This window comes from Rhea pennata, chromosome 3 (genome assembly GCF_028389875.1).
Source record: "Rhea pennata isolate bPtePen1 chromosome 3, bPtePen1.pri, whole genome shotgun sequence".
In the NCBI taxonomy this organism is placed as follows: domain Eukaryota; kingdom Metazoa; phylum Chordata; class Aves; order Rheiformes; family Rheidae; genus Rhea; species Rhea pennata.
The window spans coordinates 30,898,598-30,920,044 of record NC_084665.1 but is presented as its reverse complement, the minus strand read 5'-3'; the positions used below and the strand labels follow the sequence as shown (position 1 = coordinate 30,920,044).

Genomic DNA, 21,447 nt, shown 5'->3' with positions numbered 1-21,447 from the left:
AAAAAAAAAGTGAACCTTATCTTTAATACCATTAAAACCTCAGTTCTCAGTTATAGTTGAGTCTAAGCGGTCTCATTAGCCTGCCCTGAGCAACCTACTCTTAACCGACCCTTCTTTGAGCAAGAGGATTGGATTAGACTGTCTCTAGGGTTGCCTTCTGTGATTCTCTGAAATCCTGTAATTTCCAAAAGTTGAAAGAATTGTTCTAAGGTGCTAATTCTGCATTGTTTGTTCATCTTGTAGAATCCAGACAAAACAGCCTAGTGATTAGTCCACAGAAGTCAGTTTGGTGTCCATGCGCAATGCCTGCATAACTGTAACCTTGGCCAATATTTACAGGTGTAAGTTGTGATTGACTGTTTTCACTTTCTTTATAATGTCCTCCAGAAGACTCTTCAGACAAGTTTCACCCTTCTTTTCTTTCTTGCTGCCCAGAGATGATTTGGCAAGATTATTTGAAAGAGTTTTCTTTCATTTTGAAGCACTGCGTGTACTGGGAAGAGAGAACAGAAATTTGAAAGGAGGAAGAGGTAGTTTATTTTAGGGCTTTAGGTTTGGTGGCACTTCTTGGCTGTTGCTGCCATTTTTCCCTTCCAAGAAGACACTGATTCTGAACTTCCTGTTCTGAACATATTCTCTCTTAACAGATGATAAACTTAGTTCTTTTTGGAAAGAATGAACCCACCACTTTAAACAAACACAGTAATGAAAATAAAAACATGTGATGTTGCTTGTGATTGTGAGCCACAAGTCCCCAGATGTTTCTAAGAAACTTTCTTCTTATAAAATGGATCTTAAATAGAGAGCTAGCAAGATTAAAAAGATACGTGTTCTGAGACTTTGTAACTGCAAAATATTTGTAGGTGACCTGCAAGTAGTTAGATGAATAAACATGTATTAATGAACCTTTACCATATTTGAAGATATTCTACTGCTAGATTTGCAGGTGATTGAGTTCCTACTTACTGTGCTACACATCTGTGACTAGAGAATAACTTTGAAAATTTTGATGTAAAAAGTAGGGCATAAAATGATCCATTTGTGTTTTTGTGATTCGGATGTAAAGATATTTCTTTAAAAATTAGAAAACCTTCCTCTCCTCTGCTTTCACATTTTGAATGGGTAAATAGATTAATTTCAGGGTTTTTTTTTTCCCTTAAATTTTAGTGTAATTGCTTGGAAATGAAGCATCAGAAATTTCATTCCAGAAGAAGAATTTTAAAGTCTTTGTAAATGGATGAAAAACATACTTTCAATGAAGTAGTCTAAATGAAGTATGTTTATGCCAGGTCTAGTAATATTACTCATGGTAAGTCTCTAGTGTGGATCCATCCCAACCTAGAGGAACAAATTATTTTTGATTAAAAGAAGGGGGTAAAAATAGTATACCACTACCTAACTGAACTTCTATTTTACTAATTCCAAATTTTGTTTTTGCCCTGTTTCTTTTTCTTGCCATTATATTAAAGCCATAGTAAAAGAATTTGTGTTTTCTCTGAAAATGCAATTCATGAATCCATTTCAGGTTTGGGAGGGTTTAGGTGGTTTTTGTTTGTTTTCTCCGAGGTTTATATATGCAAATAAGAACACACAAAATAAGAAGATATCCACTATTTTAAATGATAAAAGGAAAGTAATGCAGCCAGTGTTTAACCCCTTTTCATTTGGAAATATGTTTGATTCATATTAACATCTCTTACTAAACATGCCTAGCGGATACAGATGATATCAGTAAAATAACAATATTTAAAAACACGACAATGAGGAGCACTAGAGAAGACATGAAAGAACCCTAGAGGCCTAAAAGGAGAAAACGCTCTAATTTAATAAGAAGACACTAAATCTATTTATGTTGCTCTACAGACATTTGAGTAAGTCTTCTCATTTTGAAATCTGTGTCTGAGAAAAGTAACTCTAAGGAAGAATTAATCTTAACTGTGAACATATTGCTTTTGAAAGGATGTATTTTAAAATGCGTTTGTGATTACAGACACAATTTCTTTTATTCATCTTTGATCTTTTAAAATGTGCTTCTTAATGTAAAGCAAGCTTCATTTGACTCTCTCTGACTTTTTTTTGTGAAAAATGTTATGTTCTGAGAATCAGTCAGACTTTCAGGACATAAACCTGCCTGTCTACTGTTGTGTCCTTATCCTCCTTTCTCAACCTGGTCTTCCTTGGCTTTTGTCCATTTTGCTGCTGTAATGTTTTTTATACTGTAGTGCTACTGTTCCTTTGCAGGCAATTAATAGATTTTGTTAGGAGCACTAAACTAGTCCCTGAACATACAGGCTTTGTTCCAGTGGAAAAAAAAATTTCCTTGATGGACAGAATGGAACTCTTTCTTGATAAGTGGCTGCTTTGAATATTTGTAAACTACAGTAGGGGAAAATGTTGAAATTACCTTTGAAAGATAATAGCATATGATTTTTAATAACATCTGCGTAAAGCACCATTTACTTTATCTAACAGTTGTCTCTAGTATTTTGAGTTAGAGAATGGACACAGGAGGCTCATCTTCTGTGAGCTGAATCAGATACCTTTAAGTGAATTGCAAATCAAAGACTGAGAAGCAACATCTCTATAAGAAAAATGTAGTCACACCTTTTGTTATTATATAGTATCTCAAAAAAGCTTTCCAGTCAAGAATTGCTCGAATTCCAGAATTCTAAATTTTTTTTTCTGAGTTTCTCTATGTGGAAAACCTTGTACTTAAGACTTCAGCAAGCTGTACCAGGAAGTATCTGTAATTTAAAAATATTTAAAATGACAGGCTAAGATACAGTCCAGATCGTAACAGGGATGAGGAGGGAGCAGAGAGAAGCAGCAGCGGTGGAACTGTGTGTACTTCACACTGTGCAGAGAGTCTGTTTTGCACTGGTTAACCCATAATAAACGGAGTGTAGTTCACTCTAGTTTTTCCCATGAATCTGTACCAGGGAAGAGGGCTTGATAAAGAGATCAAGTACTAGGAACAGTGATATTGTAAGAAGGTGGGGGGAGGGAGGGAATATAATAAAGCCTGAATCAAGGCAAAGCTACAGGCCAGAATTTTGTATAAATCAAGGCTATAGAATCTGCACCAAAATTCTGTTTGAACTCCTTCCAAAATGTTTAGAATGAGCATTAAAGGAAATGACAATTGCTGGAGGTGCGATTCTCTAAGAGGCATTTTGCTCCATATGTTGTGGTCTTGTCCAGTTATACTCCACTCTAGGGACAAAGTCTTTGTGAGAATTAACATGATTTTAAACTGTAGCCTTTGGTCTGGCATGATTAACTGCGTTTTAGCCACCGCAGTCACTGCATCGTTGTTGCCCATTTTCCAAATAAAAATGATTCCAGAGGGCAAGTGGAGCTACTGAATAGCATATTCTTGTAGCCTTTCTAAGTAATTTAATACAGATTGTTAGCATACAACACTTCTTAACACTTCCATGAAGTTCACTGACAAATTAACTGGTTGAGAGGTCCATTTCATATTCACTAGAGAGGCGCTCCTTAATGAATCATCTGTATCTTAAATGCCTTGTGTCCCAGAGTAGGGCAGTGTTGTAGATAGAATAGGACTTAGAATAGGGAAATGTTGCAGTTTGAGAAATTAGGCAGACTTTTTGGCACATACCCCTTTTCAGGTCTGAAACAGAAACTTGAGATTTAAACTAAACGGAAGCTGAGAACGATTGCTCAGAGTTCAGTTAGGTATTTATCGATTAGGTTATCTCTGAAAGAGAAGGTAAGTGGTACCTGTGGAGGATAGTGCAAGTTAGCAGCAGAAGGGAAGAAGGGACGAGTAAATTATAGCCAGTAGAATATGGAGAAGTAGAAGGAAAATTTAAATGTCAAAAAAAAAAAATAAAGAATCTGGGTGACAACACCAAATACAGACTGTACTAGCAAACTCTAACTATTCCTTTATTGGCAGAAATCTTTTAAAAACAAAAGACAGTCTTTATTATTATTTGTTCCAAAAAACTCAGTTTGTGTTATTTTATAATGCTCCATCTTCAAGGTATACTTGAATAATTGTGCACAAATATGTAATTTAAGAGTTCTAGAATTTGCACTGCTTGTTGATATGATTTTGAAAAGCAGTCTGGGTTGGTCTTGTCTTCCTCAAGATCCTGCTTGGCTGGAGATGGACTGCATGAAACACCTGCTTTCCCCTTGTGCTGCCACTGCTGCTGGGGTTTCCGCTTGGCCAAGCGCAGAACAAGCTGCAGGCAGGATGCTGTTAGTGATGGCCTTCTGCTCTGAACTTGCTGCTTCCTTTGGACCGTTGGCTCTCAGGGCTTGTTTGCTTGACCAAGCTCTTGAGGTTTAAGAGGGGCAGGGGCTAACATTACTGCTTGGACTCTTCAGTTTGGAAGGGTTTTGTTAGGCTTTTTGGAGGAATGACAGAATGTGTGTGTGTGTGTGTGTGTATATATATATATATATATATATATATATATATGTATGTATGTATATATATATATATATATATTTATTTATTTATTTTGGGGGGGAATGTGCCATGTTTTTGATATGTCCATCTAGACACTTTCATGTAAAGAATGTCTATGAATACCTGAGAATTTAACACTACCTAGAGCTTCCTAATTGCTAACTGAATGAATGTATTAACTCTGCTTAGAATTGTTTTAATGCTGTGATGTTTTTAATAAAATTTTTAAAATTAGAATTAGGAAGACCATGACATTTCTGTTTTCATATTTATGTTTATTGCTTGTGCTTGATCCCTTGAGTTGAGGAAATATTGTGTTCTATAACTGTTATCTCAGTTGCCATGGTTCCTTTCCAAGGCATTGCTACAATGGGGGAGAGAGCAGTATTTAAATTCCATCTCTAAGTTCCTACTGCGTTACAGTATTTAAAGTAAAATTAAATGGTTTGCTGCTTGTTTGTTAGATGATTAACTTGGAAGTAGATTTTAGACATAAAGTTCAGATTTTAAAGCTCTTTCAAAAGCAGAAAGCAGCTTCAGCTCAAACCAGTTTATGAGCAATGACAGGACCTGTTTTCTGAAACTGTCAATAAAAATGGTGGGGGCAGTAACAGGTAACTGTCACCTTCAGACTTGAGACGTGCCACACTAGGTCTTTCACTTTTCACTGTAGACGAGGGACATGTATTTCTTCTGGGGATGAATCTGCAGCACCAGTTTTGTTCTGATAACAGCATCTGGCACTAGATTGATTTAACAGACTATGAGGTTTGCTCTTTTCAGATATGCACTTGTACGGCAGCTTCTATACAGCTCTGACATGGCCACACGCTACTGTTGTTTTTTCTGCCTCCTAGCACCACGTGTGAAGCTAAAGCTCTTTGACACCTGCCATTTGGACCTTTTTCGTACTGAAAAATGTCATCGTTTTCAGACAAGATGAAGACAGATATCTGATCATCCTTCCCTTTGCAGGGATGTGCTGAGGGCATGGTTCATAGACAAATGAATAAAGGATTACAGGCTGTAGCTGTACAGTTAGTTATTAGTTTAGTACAGTAAACTGATTGTTTCATTTAGGGGTTAATAGAGTTACATCTAATAGAGAAGAAATTAAATCATGATGACTTTTTGTTATATCTTGCAGTATTTCTCAAAGCTACATCAGTCTGTTGGTAAAGTGTAGTATACAGTCTTCTTACTGATTTAGTGTCAGGCAGGAAATTTCGTATCACCTCTTTGGGGAATGGAATGATGGTGGTAGCAGAACTAGAACTAAAATCAGAAAACTTTGAACTCTTCTGGTCCTGTAGTCAGTGAAATATTTTATCTGGGATACTTTTTCTGCGTTCATCCAAACCAGGATGCTAACAGAACTGGGCTGAGTTTTCCAAAGAAGTAACTTTTTTGTTTTTAAAGGAAAAGTTTTTACATTACATGCCACAGCGTGTGTGTGTTCGTGTGTCTATGTTGCTGAAACCTGCTTTTTCACTCACAAAGAGGCACTCGAATTGCACGGCTTAGAATACAATTTTTCTTGTACTTGAAATAGCCTTTTATTATGTTTGAGTTCTTGCAAAATACTTTTAGAGTAAAATCAACACACTGTCCTCTCTTACACTGCAGAGCAATGAAAGTCTGAAATGTTAGGTTTTATGTTTTTGCTAATGTTTCCCAGCTTGCATGGAAGTGGGTAGTACTTGAAGATAATTACTTTAGTAATTGCGTTTTTGGATATATTTTCTGTTTTTCCAGTCTCTGTTATGCATTTCATTTATTCCTTGAGATTTGGCTGCAGATCTTTGCAGTTAAACTGCTTTGACTTTCTTGTATCCCTTTTAATTTCTTAAAAAGTGAGGACATTGAGGCTTGCTTTCATTTTCTCTGATGTTGAAAGACTGTAATTTGATGTTTTAAAATGTTAAACAAATGCAATTTTATTTGTTGCGCATTGATCTTCATCTTAAAGTGCATGCCTCAGTTCTGCAGTGAAATGTAGTTCTGTATAAGCCTACTGGAAGAATGGAGAAAACAAACACCCTTCTTAATGTTATTTTAAGATATATGCCGCTTTTAATGACTTGCACCAATGATGCAAACTGTGATTAGATTTTTTTGCTGAACAGTAATAAACAGACCCAATTCTATTGTGTTCAATAGATTTTAAAAATAGAAACTGTCTACCAAGAAAACGATCAGCTTATCTGGTGCTAAATGTCATTTGTGTATGAACAGGAGAGAAATGCATATAACAACACATCTGTTTGTTAGCTTTATATTTTATCTGAAGAGGAATCTGCAAGAAGCTTCTTTTCTCTGAAGTAGAAACCTGTATCTAAAGTTAAACTTTTGCTGATTTCTTTATTTGAAGAACATGTTTTGAATATCTATTTCAATTTAATATTGTTCAGATGTTTTAATATTTACTATGAAGTTCGCTGCAACACACATGAAAAGTATAAATGAATGCTCGTTTTCAAATGAAAGAACAATTCTTACTTGAATACTAAGTGCTCAAGTGATAAAAAGATACTTGAGCCCAAACCCTAGGCCAGCGAGGCTGAGCATATCATATGAAGGTCATGTATCTGCAGTCACTAGAGTCAGAGAGGGGGGAGATTGATGCATGAATTATTACAGCCTCTGTGAATTAATGGAGGGCCTACTGACTTTGGGAGGTGACACAGTATGAGATAACCAAGCAGACAAGATCAAGTGGGTCAAAAAAACAAACGCTGGGAAATGCAAATAATAGATTTCCAATTGTGTGAGTTCGTTCTTCCCTGCATGAAGGTGACTAAACCCTGGACTAGTTTGCAGTCATGTGTGGACATAAATAGTGAAATTGGTCCCAGGCTAAGTTTACCTCAACGCAGTGATGGTTGCCTTGAAATTTTGGCATTTCAGAAGCTGCTCTATAAGCTGCTCATTGTACCTGCTGTAGCTGCTTCAGAAGTAGGGTTTGCGACTGAAAGAGGTACTGCTGTGCTGTATTCTAGTTTGCTGTGTTACAGGGATCCTGGTTTGAAAAAGCTGAGAAATAATTTTTACTTTAAAAAGGAGATTGTGAACTGGTCAGGAAGAGATTTCTTTGCTGTTCTTTGCATTTTCTAGTAAATTTTGGAAAATACTAAGCCAGCTAATTGACACATGGATAGAAATGTTTACAGGCTTTTTTTGTTGTTAATTCAAAACAGTGATTATAAGCAGAATTTCACATAATACTTTATATGGAAACTTAGAAAATGCAGTTGAGCAGCAATAAGAGGACTGCATCATTGCTTATAATATGTTGGAACATCTGAAGACACTTTGTGTGCTTAACTGCTTTTGTGCTTGGGAACTCGTGAATGAAAGCAATTCTTTAAAACTTGATTTCCCCACAACTGTATCTGATTGAATGGCAGTCACAAAGAGCTTTTCTGTTTTATTTTCACAAAAGAAAACTATAACACTTCCACTTGCTTCATGTGACTTTTGAAAGGTGGATTTTCATATAAACAAAATGTGTGTACTATGCAAGCTAAAATTCTGAATTAAGCAATGAAAAGTTGGTGAAAATTCCTTTCCTTGAGAACAACTTGTTTAATTATTGTAAAATACATTTAATGCTGAAATATTTCCTGAGTTTTATGTATTATTAAAAATTAAAGTCGTTAGGTTGTTTAAAGGCACAGATTGACTTAATTTTGTTGAATAATGGTTGGTTTCTAATATTTTTTTTTTTTTACCGGAGTTCTCACATCTTCCTTTGCAGTACCACTAGCTCATTGGAGGTGAGGGAAAGACTAGATTTTGCATTTAATCTCACCGGTCAGAATTAGCAGGCTTTCTCAAATGTTTGGGCTTTTTTCTCCTTGAATACATCATTGAGTATATGCCAGATCCTTTTTATCGTGCACTTCCATGACATTTGTTCCTCACAAGGAAAAAAAAGAAAAAAATGGCTGTACTGTGTCAGACCCAGGCACTGTCAAGTCTGGTATCCTGTTCCTGTGCTGAAGTGCTGGTTGCTGAATAAATTGCAGCATCTCACTCCTGCAGTTTCCCATGGGCCATATTGATCTGCTCCCCTGCAAAAAGAGCTATGTTGAATGTTCAGGGACTGGAGTGCCCACCTACATGACCAGGGTGCTGAAGCAGCAGAGAGAGCCTAGGGATGGCAGGTAATTCTGCCCACCACACCAAGAAACTCCTCTCGTCCCATGCAAGCTGCTGCTCACCATCCGTAACAGCGAGGAGCTGGATGGGCTGTCAGAGTCACTTCTGCCTTGGGCTGTGTCCTGCTTGACATTAAAGGAAAGAGCGAGCCACAAGCCAAAGCGATTACTGCTGTTTCACATGAGAAGTCTCTTTGACCTCCCCTAGCTGGTGATGATCAGTGGCCAAAAGCAGGTACCTAGGGAAAGTCTAAGGCAAGTGTATGTATACTGTTTCTCTAGTACCTCCCTAGCTCTCAGGTGTTCTTGGTTCTAGGCACTTCCAGAGCTAAATGCGGCTTCTGTGTTTTTCATAAGGCCCATGGATTTCTCTTCCATGAACTTCCATGAAAATCTGGGCTCATTTTGTGGTCAACACTACTTGTGATTTCAGCATGATCACAATTTTCTTCTAAATGTTAATATCGATCTCTTAATTGTTCTGTTATTGTTCTTTAAAATGTTATTTTAAAGGTTTTCACTTGTAAACCAGGGTGAGTGCTTTCAGAGGTTGTAGGAACAGTAAGTTGTGTAAAATTGTATAAAGTTACTTTTTCCTTTGGTTATTAATCCAGCACTACATGGGAAATGACTTCTCTGTAATAAAATAGTTTTAAAGGTTGGTAAGATTTGTGAAAATGTTGGAAAGCTGCATCTGTCTTTACCTCTAGAAGCCTCCAGCCTGATACATGTATTTTTTTTCACATGCATACATTACAGATTTTTATGCATAGCTTATAAGTACCTGTGACTGACTAGATTTTTTTTCAGTGAAACATTATTACCTAAGAACACGGTGAGCTATTAAAGAATGTTCCATTATATGCAAGTATATGAAATCAATACATTTAAGCAGTTTCTGATAACTCTAATGTGCTAAATGTAACTTTTACCCTTACGTGTTTTTGTATTTTCAGATTATCTTTTCATGCAAAATATATTTATTTAAGCTGAGTAAGGAAATAATTTATTCTAGTAAATGTTAAAAGGCGTTCCTGCATAAAGCATTTAAAATACAGCTTAGCATAGTCTCTAGCATAAAGCTGATGGACCACCAGGTGGTGCTAGTAGAATATATTTAGTGTTGGTTTAGCCGTACTTGAAATGAGTCTTAATAAACGTGAGAGATCTGCCCAGTATACAAAGACTTACTTTCTCTGCAACAAGACTGTTAGTACAGTTAATAAAAATAAATTGAATAATTGCGTAGTGGTTTTGTGCTCAAGTGAGGTTTGGGCACTTTTTAAAAGTTGCATACAGATTCTGAGAATAAACATTTAGTTTGTAGGATGACTAATTGACAGCAGACAGTATGGAGGCATATTCCCAGATTCTCTACCAACTTTTTTGTTAATTCAGACAGCAGTTTATAAAATTTGTCAGTTCATATATTATAAACACTTTGCATATCATTAGTACTGTTTCTAATTGATTATTTATCGATTACATGTTGACTTCCAATAGGAAAATACAGTCATTTTTTTAGTAGTGTTGTTTTAACTGTTATGATTTTGGCCAGTACAGGAATCATTCCTGCAAATCTAAAGGAATGCACAGGAATATGGATTCTCTAGGATTTAGAAGGTTTTTTAGTGCATTGTTTGGCTTAAAAAGTCTAATTAGAAACAAATTCCAATTATAAAGATATACAGATTTTTAGCTACAATTTTTAAGAGTACTTGTGTTCCAGTTGATAAGTGATTCAAAAACAATCTTTTATGAGAACTTTCTTTTAATTCTCTTGAAAATATTTTTTTTGTTTGTTTTGGGTTTGTGAGTTTTGTTGTGTTTAAAGGCAAAACATCACAGGGTTAAGCAACAGCGTGGGCCAAAGCAGTCCAGAGTAAGCGGCCCACTGACCTGAGCAGGTTTATTTTTGGCCTAATATGCTCTTATATAAAATATGCGTATTCTTTGAAAACAATGTTTTACAACATTAAATTAGTGTACGTTGTCCTATGTAATATTTCCCTTTAAAGAGTAACAGGATTAAAAAAAATTAAAAAAGGCTGTGAATAAAAGTTTATCTTCTCCAGTCAAAAAAAAAAAAAAAAAAAAAAAAAAAGTAAAACAATAGCAACCAAAAATCCTCCAGCTTTTTTCTCTTGTTGTAATCCTAGTATTGTGACCAAGCTAACATGTTTTAGCATGTATGTGCCAGTGTCACATTGGTAACCACTTCACTGTAGCTAAACAACCTAAATAAAACCACATGAGAAGCACTAAATAGGTCTGTAAACTCTTGCTTGAATATGGTCGAACCAAGCAGAGAACGGTTTCTTTGGAATCTGTGCCCCAGTGCATTTACTCTGGATAACAACTTTTATTTAATGTCTGAATTTTACTGTCTCAGGAACAACAGTTGTAACCACTATAAGAGTAGAATTCTTCCTCTTTAAGTCAGCTATACCAAATACTTCACAGAACATATGCACGCATACAAAACCGTCTCACAGTGGATGTTAAATATCCAGCATATGCTTCTCCTGAAAGTGCTCTTCGTATTTTGCTTTGCTGCTCAAGACAAATCTTTACTTGGATTCCTCCTTAATCTGTGCTGCCCTCCTCCCCCTCCCAATAATGTGTGTAAATTTTCTTGAGAAAAGGAAATAAGGAAATGTGCTCTTTTCAACTGTTTTTTTTCTCCTGTCCTGAATTTAATGCTATTAACTCATTTTAGCAAGGAACTTTTTTTTTTTTTGCTACCTTCTTTAAAATTTAGCAGAGCAATTCACTTTGACTGCCATAGAATCATAGTATTGCATTCCTCTTATTTTTGAAATTATCTGTATATCATTAATGAGAGTAAAATGTCAGGTGCCTTACAGTTCCCAGCCAAGTCACTTTCTTTTCCTTTCTGTACTGTACAACATACTGAAACCGATCAAGTAGTAAGTTGTGTGCAGTAATACATTTTATAGTACAACATTGTAAACTCATGCAAAACATTGAATGTGCGTTTTTTCTTGACGGAAGTATAGTAGGCATAGAAAACATGTTAAATTTAGAAATAACATTAAAGGTTAACTTTTGGTTCTTTTAGAATTCAGAGATTGAAGAGAGGTTAGTTAAAAGCTGCTGGAAGTATGTGCTAATGTGTGTGGTTTTTTGGAAGCAATTTCTCTTTTGTGAGGAAAGGGAGAGTTTGCCAGATGCTGCCTTTATAATGTGTGAACAGCTTAAGAAATACATTTTGTTGCATTGTTCTTTAAACTACCAGTTCATCAGAAAAGTCATTTTGATGAGACTTCTGTCAACATCTTCATTTTTCAGCAGTTGCATTTTTGTGATGTGACTGTATTTTTGAATTATTTTGGTGACTGTCAATTATTGTCTGATACAGCACTATATTCTGAATGCTATTTATACTCAAGGACTCAAGGAATGCCCATAACGCTGAATCTTTTAAAAAGATTGTGGAATAGTTTCTTTTTCCTTTGCCTCACTCAGCTTGTTGACCAACTGCTCTGTGCAATTTTTGTTCTGTTAAGCCAGTTGCCTGAATTGTTCTGGAGTTATGCTAATACAGATGAGAACAGGATATTATTCTCTGTATTTATTGAAAGATCCAGTCTTATTGTAAAAATGAAATGGTCACTAGAGATTCCAATATCTATAAAATCTGATATATGTGTACAGCATTTTAGCAAATTCCAGTTTAGATTGAATAGATAATAATAAAAAAACCCTCTGTAAAAACTTTGCAACAGACAGAAATTCATCTTTTTTAATCTTTTCATTTTACTATATTTATTGTCAATACTGAATGGAAGCAAGTGTTATCTCTGAACTCTTCTCAGCTTCTCTAAAGAGGCTTCTAAGTATCAGTTTCTTTATTCAAAAATTTGACCTACTAAGTGTTCTTAAAAGGAAAATGTACAGTCTCATTTAAGAACCTATAAAAGAAACATGATTGTATTTAAAGGTCTGTTTTTTAAGGATTGTGGTTACTCTGTTTGTGGAGACCATAAGGTTATTCTAAGAGTGGAATAGTAATAGTAAAAATATTTCTGAAATTGATAGTGTTCCTTTTCAGTGCAGTAGTTCTATCATGCCTTAATTATCAACCTGAAATTCAAGTTCTGTTAAAGTTATTGGAAGAAGTATGCTATTGATTTTAGTGGTGTCAGAATTTCACAGCTGAAAATAAACTTACACTGTGAATATTTCATAGCAGCTTTCTCTTGAGTAGAACTAGAGCACTTGAGAATTATATTAATTATATGGTGTGATTTGAATTGGTGACTTTATTGTTATTACTGAATGAATTAGAGGTGTGCTGCAGATGCAAAAGTATAGTTTAACTTACTGAAGACATACCATCTGTGTTTTTCTTTAGGGAGGGGAGGGAGATCGGAAAGAATACTGTATCAAGTGTTGCCAAGAAATGAGTTGCAGTTCTGTGATTCAGTCTATATAGGGCTCTTTTTTCCTGAATATGTTAGGCAGTTTGCTGTAGATAAAGCATGTGCAAACCAACCTCCTTTTCCCCGCACCCCTCTCCCCCTGCCTCATATGCACACATGCAGGTTCATGTAATAGTTCAATTGACATTAGACTTCACATTTGAGGTTTCTTTAATGAAATTGCCACCTAGGTAGTGGTGCTTTGCGTGCGTTTGTTTACGCAAACTGTATTTCCTGTTGACTGCTAGTAATACTTGTTTCTCATTCTTGTTTTCTCCATTATAAGATTAATATGGCATTTGATATCATGGACGGTGTGTATTTATAATAGGACCAGAATTGAACAAGAAAAGATACTGCAGGTCAGGGACAGGTGTTGGCATACAAGGAGGTGTTTTCCTGCTTCTCTACTGTTTTACTTTTAGAAGTATTCAGTTAATTCAAAATATTGTTAAAACATGAAGCTTAACCCCCCCCAGTATTCCAGTAATTCACGTGCTAACAAAGTCTTTCAGTGGTGGTGTTCTCAGTTGTATATTCTTTAATGTTTTGCTATTTCCTTTTGTAGCATTGTCAGTGAAGCAGGAGCGTCTATCTACAGTGTTAGTCCAGAAGCATCTAAGGAAATGCCGGATCTAGACCCTAACCTAAGAAGTGCAGGTATGAAGCTTTTTTTTTTAATCATTGTTTCAACATGGTGCTCAATTCTTAGTTCTCAGACTGTATTTTTTACAATATTAAATACAATAAGGGTCAAGTATATACAGAGCAAAGGTTTTAATTTCTTTGTTTCTGAACTTTGTCATTAATATTATTGTTGTATCATTTCACATCCAAAGTCCTAGGTCCTAGTGCTATCTGATAATGACGACATCTTCTACCACAACCTGTAATGTAAAGGTCATGGTGGATGTATTCTTTCAATAGGATGGTACACGTGAATTTATGGGGATTAATGTAGCCAATAAATTGCGTAAACTTTCAAAAAAGTTGCACATGTCCCTGCCTATAAGAGCTAGGCTTTCCATCTTTTCTTTTACTCCTTATAAGTGCACAGATGTCTCTAATAGCCCTTAAACATTTTAAGGGCTGGGAGAACTGTAAGATTAGAACAGATGTCTGTCTTCATCTTGTAGGGTGATCATGGCACTTCTTTTGCTTTCTTTGTGGTCACTTCTGAAGTTTTTATGTAGCTGAATATAGTCCTGGAGAAATACTATTTAGTTTTAATTAAAAACAAACAAACAAAAAAAAAACCCTTTAGCATAAATGTTACTGACTTATACTGACGTATAATATATGGTCTGTGTCTTCAGAATACACAAGCGTAATCACTGTTATAATTAAAATTTTTCAGTGTTTGGTTAAAGACTACTTTAAGGGTCAAACTTCTAGCAACATTGTTGGTGTCCAAGTTCTGCTCATGGAGTTGATTTGTTGGGAGACAACTGTAAGGGCAGATCTAAGGGTTTTTTTGGATTACTTTGTGTATTTTTATTTGCAACCCTCATCAACTCTTACTGTTTAATTTCTTGATTTTCCTGCAACTGCTGTGGTACTGAATCAAATAAAGCACATTGGAGAGTGCATCAACACTGTCATGATACAAGTCTTTTCCAGTCAAAATGATAATATTCTTGGTCTTAATGTTATATTAGCAGATTATTAACTTGAAAATTATTAGGAAAGTGTGGAAATGGGTCATCAGAAAGCAGTTCTGAAGTTACGTGGTATTGTATTTGAGGATAGAACTTTCCGACGTTCCTGATATGATCCTTTTCCTCTTATTTCCTCAAAGGGAAAAAAAGGATTTTCATTAATTTAGTGTCTCAAGTAGATGTTTTTACAGGAATAATCTTTAAATGTTTATTTCAACCCTTTCCTTCTCAGGACAGACCTCTAGCTTTTTGTTTGACTCTTTCCGTCCTGTTTGCTCACTTACTCCATGGTGATTACTTTTTCCTTGGGACAAGGAGATCTTGAATGCATCATGATATGGCCAGAGTGAATATTAGACTTGTGACATTTTTGTGTTTTTGACGGATGCCACTAACTTTTCCTTGGACCAAAGTTTTTTCAGTTTCTGTATATTTTTCTGTATATTTTTTCTGTTGCTTGTTAAAGGTGTTTTAGAGTTGAAGTAAATGAACAGAAGAACACTAGAAAAGGAAGAAATCACGAAACAATATACTTTTCCAGATATACCTGAAGTTTTCTTAATGTTTCTGGAATTGATTTCTGAAATATTTGTTTACTGCTGTGCATCAAACACAGTAAATAAAAATCAAATTTGTAATACATGACTAATTCCAATATTAATTTTTTAGAGTCTATCATCCATTTTTACTAGGAACTGCTTCAGGCATCGCTTTCATGCTGTTGCATTTAGGTTGAAAAATAGCATCTCTTTTAACATTCTGCAGCAGTACTGCAGAACGGATAGAAATTGAGAAAGGATAGAATAAAATGAAAAATAATTGCTTAGTCCCACAAATATCACTTCTTCTGGAACTGACAACTGTAAGTTTTTGATTAAAATAAAATCTTTTGAAAATTTTTAGACTTTTTTCTTAATTTTGTTTGTTTCAGTTTGTAATTAGGTGCACTAAAGCTGTGGCTGCATTTTTTTTAATGCTGAAGTGGAATTGTGACATGATACCAGAGGAATTTTTTTTCGCCAAAAACTTAATTTTCAGCAAATATGAATGTGATTACATGGTGTCAAACCTGACTTGTTTTTTTTTTATTTTTAATTGTAGTGTTACATCATGTCAGGTTTTGTGCTTACATGATAGTGTTTAGTACATTAAAGGAAGCTGACAGCTGCATGATGAAGTGTGACATTTATAGTTAAAATAAAAGGTACAGCAGACGTGAGATATCTGTGATCTTAACACAGTTTGCCACTTTAACATTTCTCTGAACAAAAACTTGGTAGAAAGGGTCTTTTTGCGGGGGGGGAGGAATTACATAGGTAAGCCTCTCTTTGCCCATCAGATATATGAATGTAAAATACTAAAAATGTATTTTAAATAAGAATTCACTTTTAAATCTTGTCTTATTTCTCAGCCATATTTACTGTGCTGTTTAGCAACTGTTCTCAGTCAGTTTTCATTTCATGTACAGAAACAGAAGATCCTGATAAAAAATAATATCTTATTAACCTCTTCTTGGATAAGTATCCATATAGAGGGGAAAAAAGCAGCAAACTTTAGCATTTTAGGGACATGTTAATTAAGTGTATTAGTTAAGCAAGAACTCAATTGGTTATTTTGGTTATTTTTCTTTCAACTGTCTTTTAAGATAATAGATGTTGTATGTTTGTAATAAATCATTGAGGAAAGTTGCATTAAGAACTAATTATGTTTGCATAAACTATAGTTAAAGGTCTTTACAGTCATCAGGATAGCACTTTTAACCACTATTGTAATTACCTGAAAAAAATGCTTGTTTCATAAACCATTTGCTTTTCTCTACAGTGCAGCATAAATGGTTTAGACTCTATCTAACTTTAATACCATCCCTTTCTTCAATCTGGTTCTAGGCAATATCAGCTCCTACATCAATTCACTATGTTGAACAAGGTTCCCTAAAATGTTTATAGCACCAAATATGAATATTTTATGAAAAGCAGAAACTTCTATACTGCTCCAATTCCTATAAAATCTTGTGGAATGGAGTTTAACTACCTTGATAGTGAAGAACTTAGTTACTAGAAACCTAGTTACTTGTATTTGAGTAATGTTAGAAGGTATATGTCTGCTTCTGACGGTCCTTGTAGGATTAATGAGCAGAATAGCTATTTCTCAGCCTCACAGAATTAGAAGATAAGGGACTTATAGGCCAGAGCAATAAAAGGATTTCCTACTTGATAGGCTGAGGAAGCTTAGCTGCAGCAGGTTTGGAGGGTACTTCCCAAAGGGCAAGCCACTGGAGTTTCAAGAACTGGGGGTTTGGGATAAATTTGCCTTAGAGAGTTGCAGCTTGAGAGAGAAAGGAATAAAAAGCTTCCTTGACCTCTCCTTCCCTTATGCTGTTTGAAGAACAGGCTGAACATTTGGAGTTGGGAATTGTAGGAATGGAAACAATTAAAAGGATGGTTAAAAAACTGCAAATGTTGGATCATCTTTGTGAAGCTTTGTGAAGAATTTGCCCTTTTGAGGCTCGGTGACTTTGCTTGCTCTAGAATTTATGGAATGGCAATGAGTGAACTGAGTAACAGAAAAGTTGGGGTTGGCAGGGACCTCTGGAGATCACCTGGACCAACACCCCTGCTCAAATAGGGTCACCTAGAGCAAGTTTCACAGAATTGCATCCAGTTGAGTTTTGAGAACACCTGCAGAATAGAACACAATCTCTCTGAGCAACTTGTTCTAATGTTCAGCCACCCTTATATTGAAGAAGTATTTTCTTACGTCCAGATGGAAAATGAGAGGCTGAGTGACTGCATTTCTGCCCCCCCCCCCTTTTTTTCCTACCCAGATAGGTGCCCTTTGGGCATCTTATCAGAGGAGTCAGATGTTTGGCTTTGGTGGAGTTTTCTTAAAAACAATCAAATTCATACTTGATTGCCTATCCTGTTCTCCTGATTTTATTCAGAACTGCCATCAGTGTAACATTTTTCCTGTTTTAGCGTTGGTGGGTTTTTATTGCCTCCCCCCTCCTTCAAGTCAGAGTTTTTCATTGCAACTTGTACATGAGATCTTCCTCTTGAATACACTGGTTCTGTCTGTGGTTGAGATTTGCTTGTGCCTTTTCTTACAGAAGGTCTGGATGCCAGTTACTATTTGAAGTAGCTGTAAGCAGCATGTTCAATAAACAGTTACTGTGCATTGCAAGTTTACCAATAATTCTCCATGCCATTAGTTAGTCTTTCATTATCAGGGTGTTTGAGAAGACTGTTTTGATGTGATATTCTTTGGTATGAGTGAGGGAAAAGAGCTGAAGTTGTTGGTGATGATTATTCTTCCCTCAAAAGATGGACTCTGGAATAATCAATGTATAGACCCATTTTCAGTTTTTGCTGCTCTTTTTCTGAGCTTGTGAGATCTGTAATTAAATGATCTTCCAAAGTTTGATTAGCTTGCTCATGTTACCTCCATCTTTTCCTATAGTGTTGCTGAAGGGTTTTTGTCATGTAGAACCTCTGCTCCTCATGGAAATCAGGCTTTTAGGACAAGAAATAAGAAGAACTCGTGTTGTTATCAATTCATAGACACTCTGCCACTCTTGTTATTGCTCTCATAATTGCTGCTTCACTTTTCCAGTTCCTTGAGGTTACAGAAAATTGTTGGTTGAAACTTGTACTAGACAAAATGGAAGGATTGTGAAGGGTCAGGTGAAGTATATGGAAAGAGTAACGTGAATGACTTTTCTCAATATTGAAGGACTGACACACAGAAATATTCATATTGGAATTTATATACTTCCTGGATGCCTGCAAACTTCTTTTTAAATATGCTCTGCTAGTGATGTTTTTGTGCTTAGTACAAGGAGGAGAACAGATGCACCCTGTATTTGTCGGGTGCTCAGATCAGTTTTACCTTCTTTTTTTTCGTCTTAGTAGTATAAAAAGCAATTGATCCAGTGGAACAGTCACCTCAACTTTTTGACTTGGGTACCATGATGAAATGAATGTTGCGTATTAATTCTAAGAAGCATAGGAGAGTGCTGAGTTCTGGAGAAACAGTGACATGATGGCTGAGAATGACTGTGAGGATGGGATTTTAACCCTGGACTTGGATATACACTCAGTAATATAAAATGAGGAACGCCTTCGTTTCATGAAATTGATTTGTTTTGAGATTTCTGTTTTAACAAAAAGGCAATCTCTTCTTTCTTCCAATATTTAAAAAGCAAAATAAAAACCTAATGTACTTTCTTATACTGATTTACAAAAATGATGCAGACAAACCTGAACATGTAGAATTCTTTAAACACTGGGATAAGGTAGCATATTGTGTTATTTTTTTTTCCAGACACACTTTTATATTATCCCTTGCTACAAGAGATCTCATACTAAGCCTATCTGATTTATTTCCATGCATTAATCCTTGTGCTTTTGGATTTAAATTTGAAAATCTGTGTTCAGATGCTGAAACAAGAGTGAGTAACTTGTGTTTTTCTAATGCAGTAACTTTAAAGTCCATAGACCACATAGCTCTGTCACCTAGTTAGCAAAGCAGTGAGCTTCAGTTGTAGATAAAATACTCCTAAAGTTACTTTTTGTAAAGATCTGGAGTACTAATAGAGCTAGAATATTTTCAAAGTTCCATGCGCAGGTATGATCTGGTATAGCAATTGCTGCTTCTAAAGGATGATTTCTGAGGATAAAAGAGTCTGGGAGAGCAAAAGGTCACATGACACAGCCTGCCTTAGCATTGTCAAATCCCATCTTCTTGTCTCCTCTCCACAGGGCAGAATACATTGGATTATTGTACACTCAAAGTTCAGCAAACCACTTGCACTTTTCCTTGCAAAAGAAAGCCTTATAGGCTTTGGGGGCTTGTTAGGACTTTGAGACTGTCATGCTGCAGGGTTTTATTCCCTTGGGTGCCGTTAAAGATAAGAGACATACAGTTCAGAGCTGTCATAGTGGCCAGCAAATAGAAGGTAAAGATCAGAGAGAACGTAATTTCTTTTGACTTTATCTTAAGGAAAGTAAAACAATTTGATGATTAGATGTGTGGGACATAGTGCCTTGATGTCTACTTGAGCTAATTTCTTCATCTTCTTAAAAGAGCACTACTTCCCTTTGGCTACTTAAGAGAGAAGGTCATTTTTCAGAAACTTTATTGGACAGAAGTCTTATGGTTATACCATTCCCAGTGCTTCCTAAGTGTAAGCTTTTTTCTACAGCTAATTGTAGAGGATTGGTACAAGTTCCGCAAGTTTTCAGAAGGAGCTAGAAGAAAGAAAAGTAAGCTCTAAATTTTTATACGTTAGAACATTTTTGCCTTGACCACAAAATGCTATTCATTTCATTGGAGTGTGTGCAATTACAGCAGTACAAAATGAAATTGCGTTTTGTCTTTCATCTGCTATACTCTATCGTATTTATGAATGACTGAGTTGAATTGTACTGTTGAAAAGGAAAAGATGCAGTAGGGTTTTTTTGCTTGGTAAGCTATTTTGTTTTTTGCTTTAATTTTCCCTGAAATGAAGCAAAATATCGTCGTTAAGATGTCACCTCAAGGTGAAGAAGGCTTGTTCCTTGTTGCCCTGTAGTGCCCAGTTTCTGCCAATGAGAAGAAGCTCACTTGAAGGCATGGATAGCACTCTACAGTTTGAACAGAAGTTAAAGCAAATCTTTGGATAGTTTTTATAAAACAGTATATAACTGCGGTTAGTCTGGAAACAATTGAGCTTCTTTAACTTGTACACAAATGTGTATGCCTACATCAGAATTTTGATGAATAGAAAAATGGTCTTAAATTGCTTGGAAACAGTGGCACAATGCTGAATGGATTTTCTTACACAGGAGTTAAAAATGTTTTCCAGTCTTTACTGTTTTGCTGTTTTAGATAAGGATCTGAATCTTTTCTGATCTGTGCAAACTTAATGGCATGCAGGAGAGATGGTATGTAACCATTCATCTCCTGCTGCTCTCTGCACTGTACCTCCTCTGTACTACAGAGGAGTAGCCTGCAGTTGAATCTTCTGAGCTGCATAATCAAGGCACATGTAGATGCCCTTAGGCTTTCACTTTGTTATAGAATTAAAATGAGATTATTCTGAACTAAGTGAAAATTCTTCTGTTTGGCTGTTTTGGGGTTAATATTGCCAATAAGTTAAGAGACTTGTGTGTGTAGCTTCTACCTTAGCATCATTCTCTTGTACTCCATAGGTTAACATTTGCAACGAATGTTTGATCTTTCCATGCTTTATGGGAAGATTGATGTTGGCCTTGCCCTCATTTACCTATTTTTAACATGCCAGATGGGTCTGAATTCAGCAGAAGAAAGTGACTTTTTACTTTCAGAGTTTACCATGCTTCTGAACAATCTGAAAATCCACACTGCTTCTGTCTAGAAGTGAGCTCCCAGAGCAGAGCATTAGTCTAGGTTCTGGTAAAGCCAGTTTCCACAAGCATAAAAGAATTATGAAAACAACTTCCTTCCCTCCCTATTGATGTAATGCTGTGTGTGTGTCGGTGTCCGTGCGTCTGTGTGATTTCCTCAGAAGGCTGTGTCGTTCCTTTGAAGCACTGAGCCAAACGAACAATGAGTACACGGCTGCCCTTTAATTTGCAGAGTTTTTTGCTTTATTTTTAATACAGCACTGTTATTCTCCAAAGTTGTTATTTGTAATACGGGCTTAGAAAAGGGCTCTCTGGTCACTTCTGAAAGGTTATTTTTTGTTGTTGGCATAAATGAATAACTCTTACAAGTATAGA

At 35.8% G+C, this 21,447-nt stretch overlaps 1 protein-coding gene across 3 annotated transcripts in view; it reads left to right on the top strand.

The window, feature by feature from the left end:
- SRBD1 (S1 RNA binding domain 1) overlaps positions 1-21,447 on the top strand; it is a 137,860-nt gene that overhangs the window by 58,467 nt on the left and 57,946 nt on the right. For all 3 annotated transcript variants that reach the window (XM_062571923.1, XM_062571922.1, XM_062571921.1), the window contains one exon: positions 13,621-13,712. In XM_062571923.1, the coding sequence (XP_062427907.1) occupies positions 13,621-13,712 (92 nt within the window). The remainder of the gene's footprint in view (positions 1-13,620; positions 13,713-21,447) is intronic.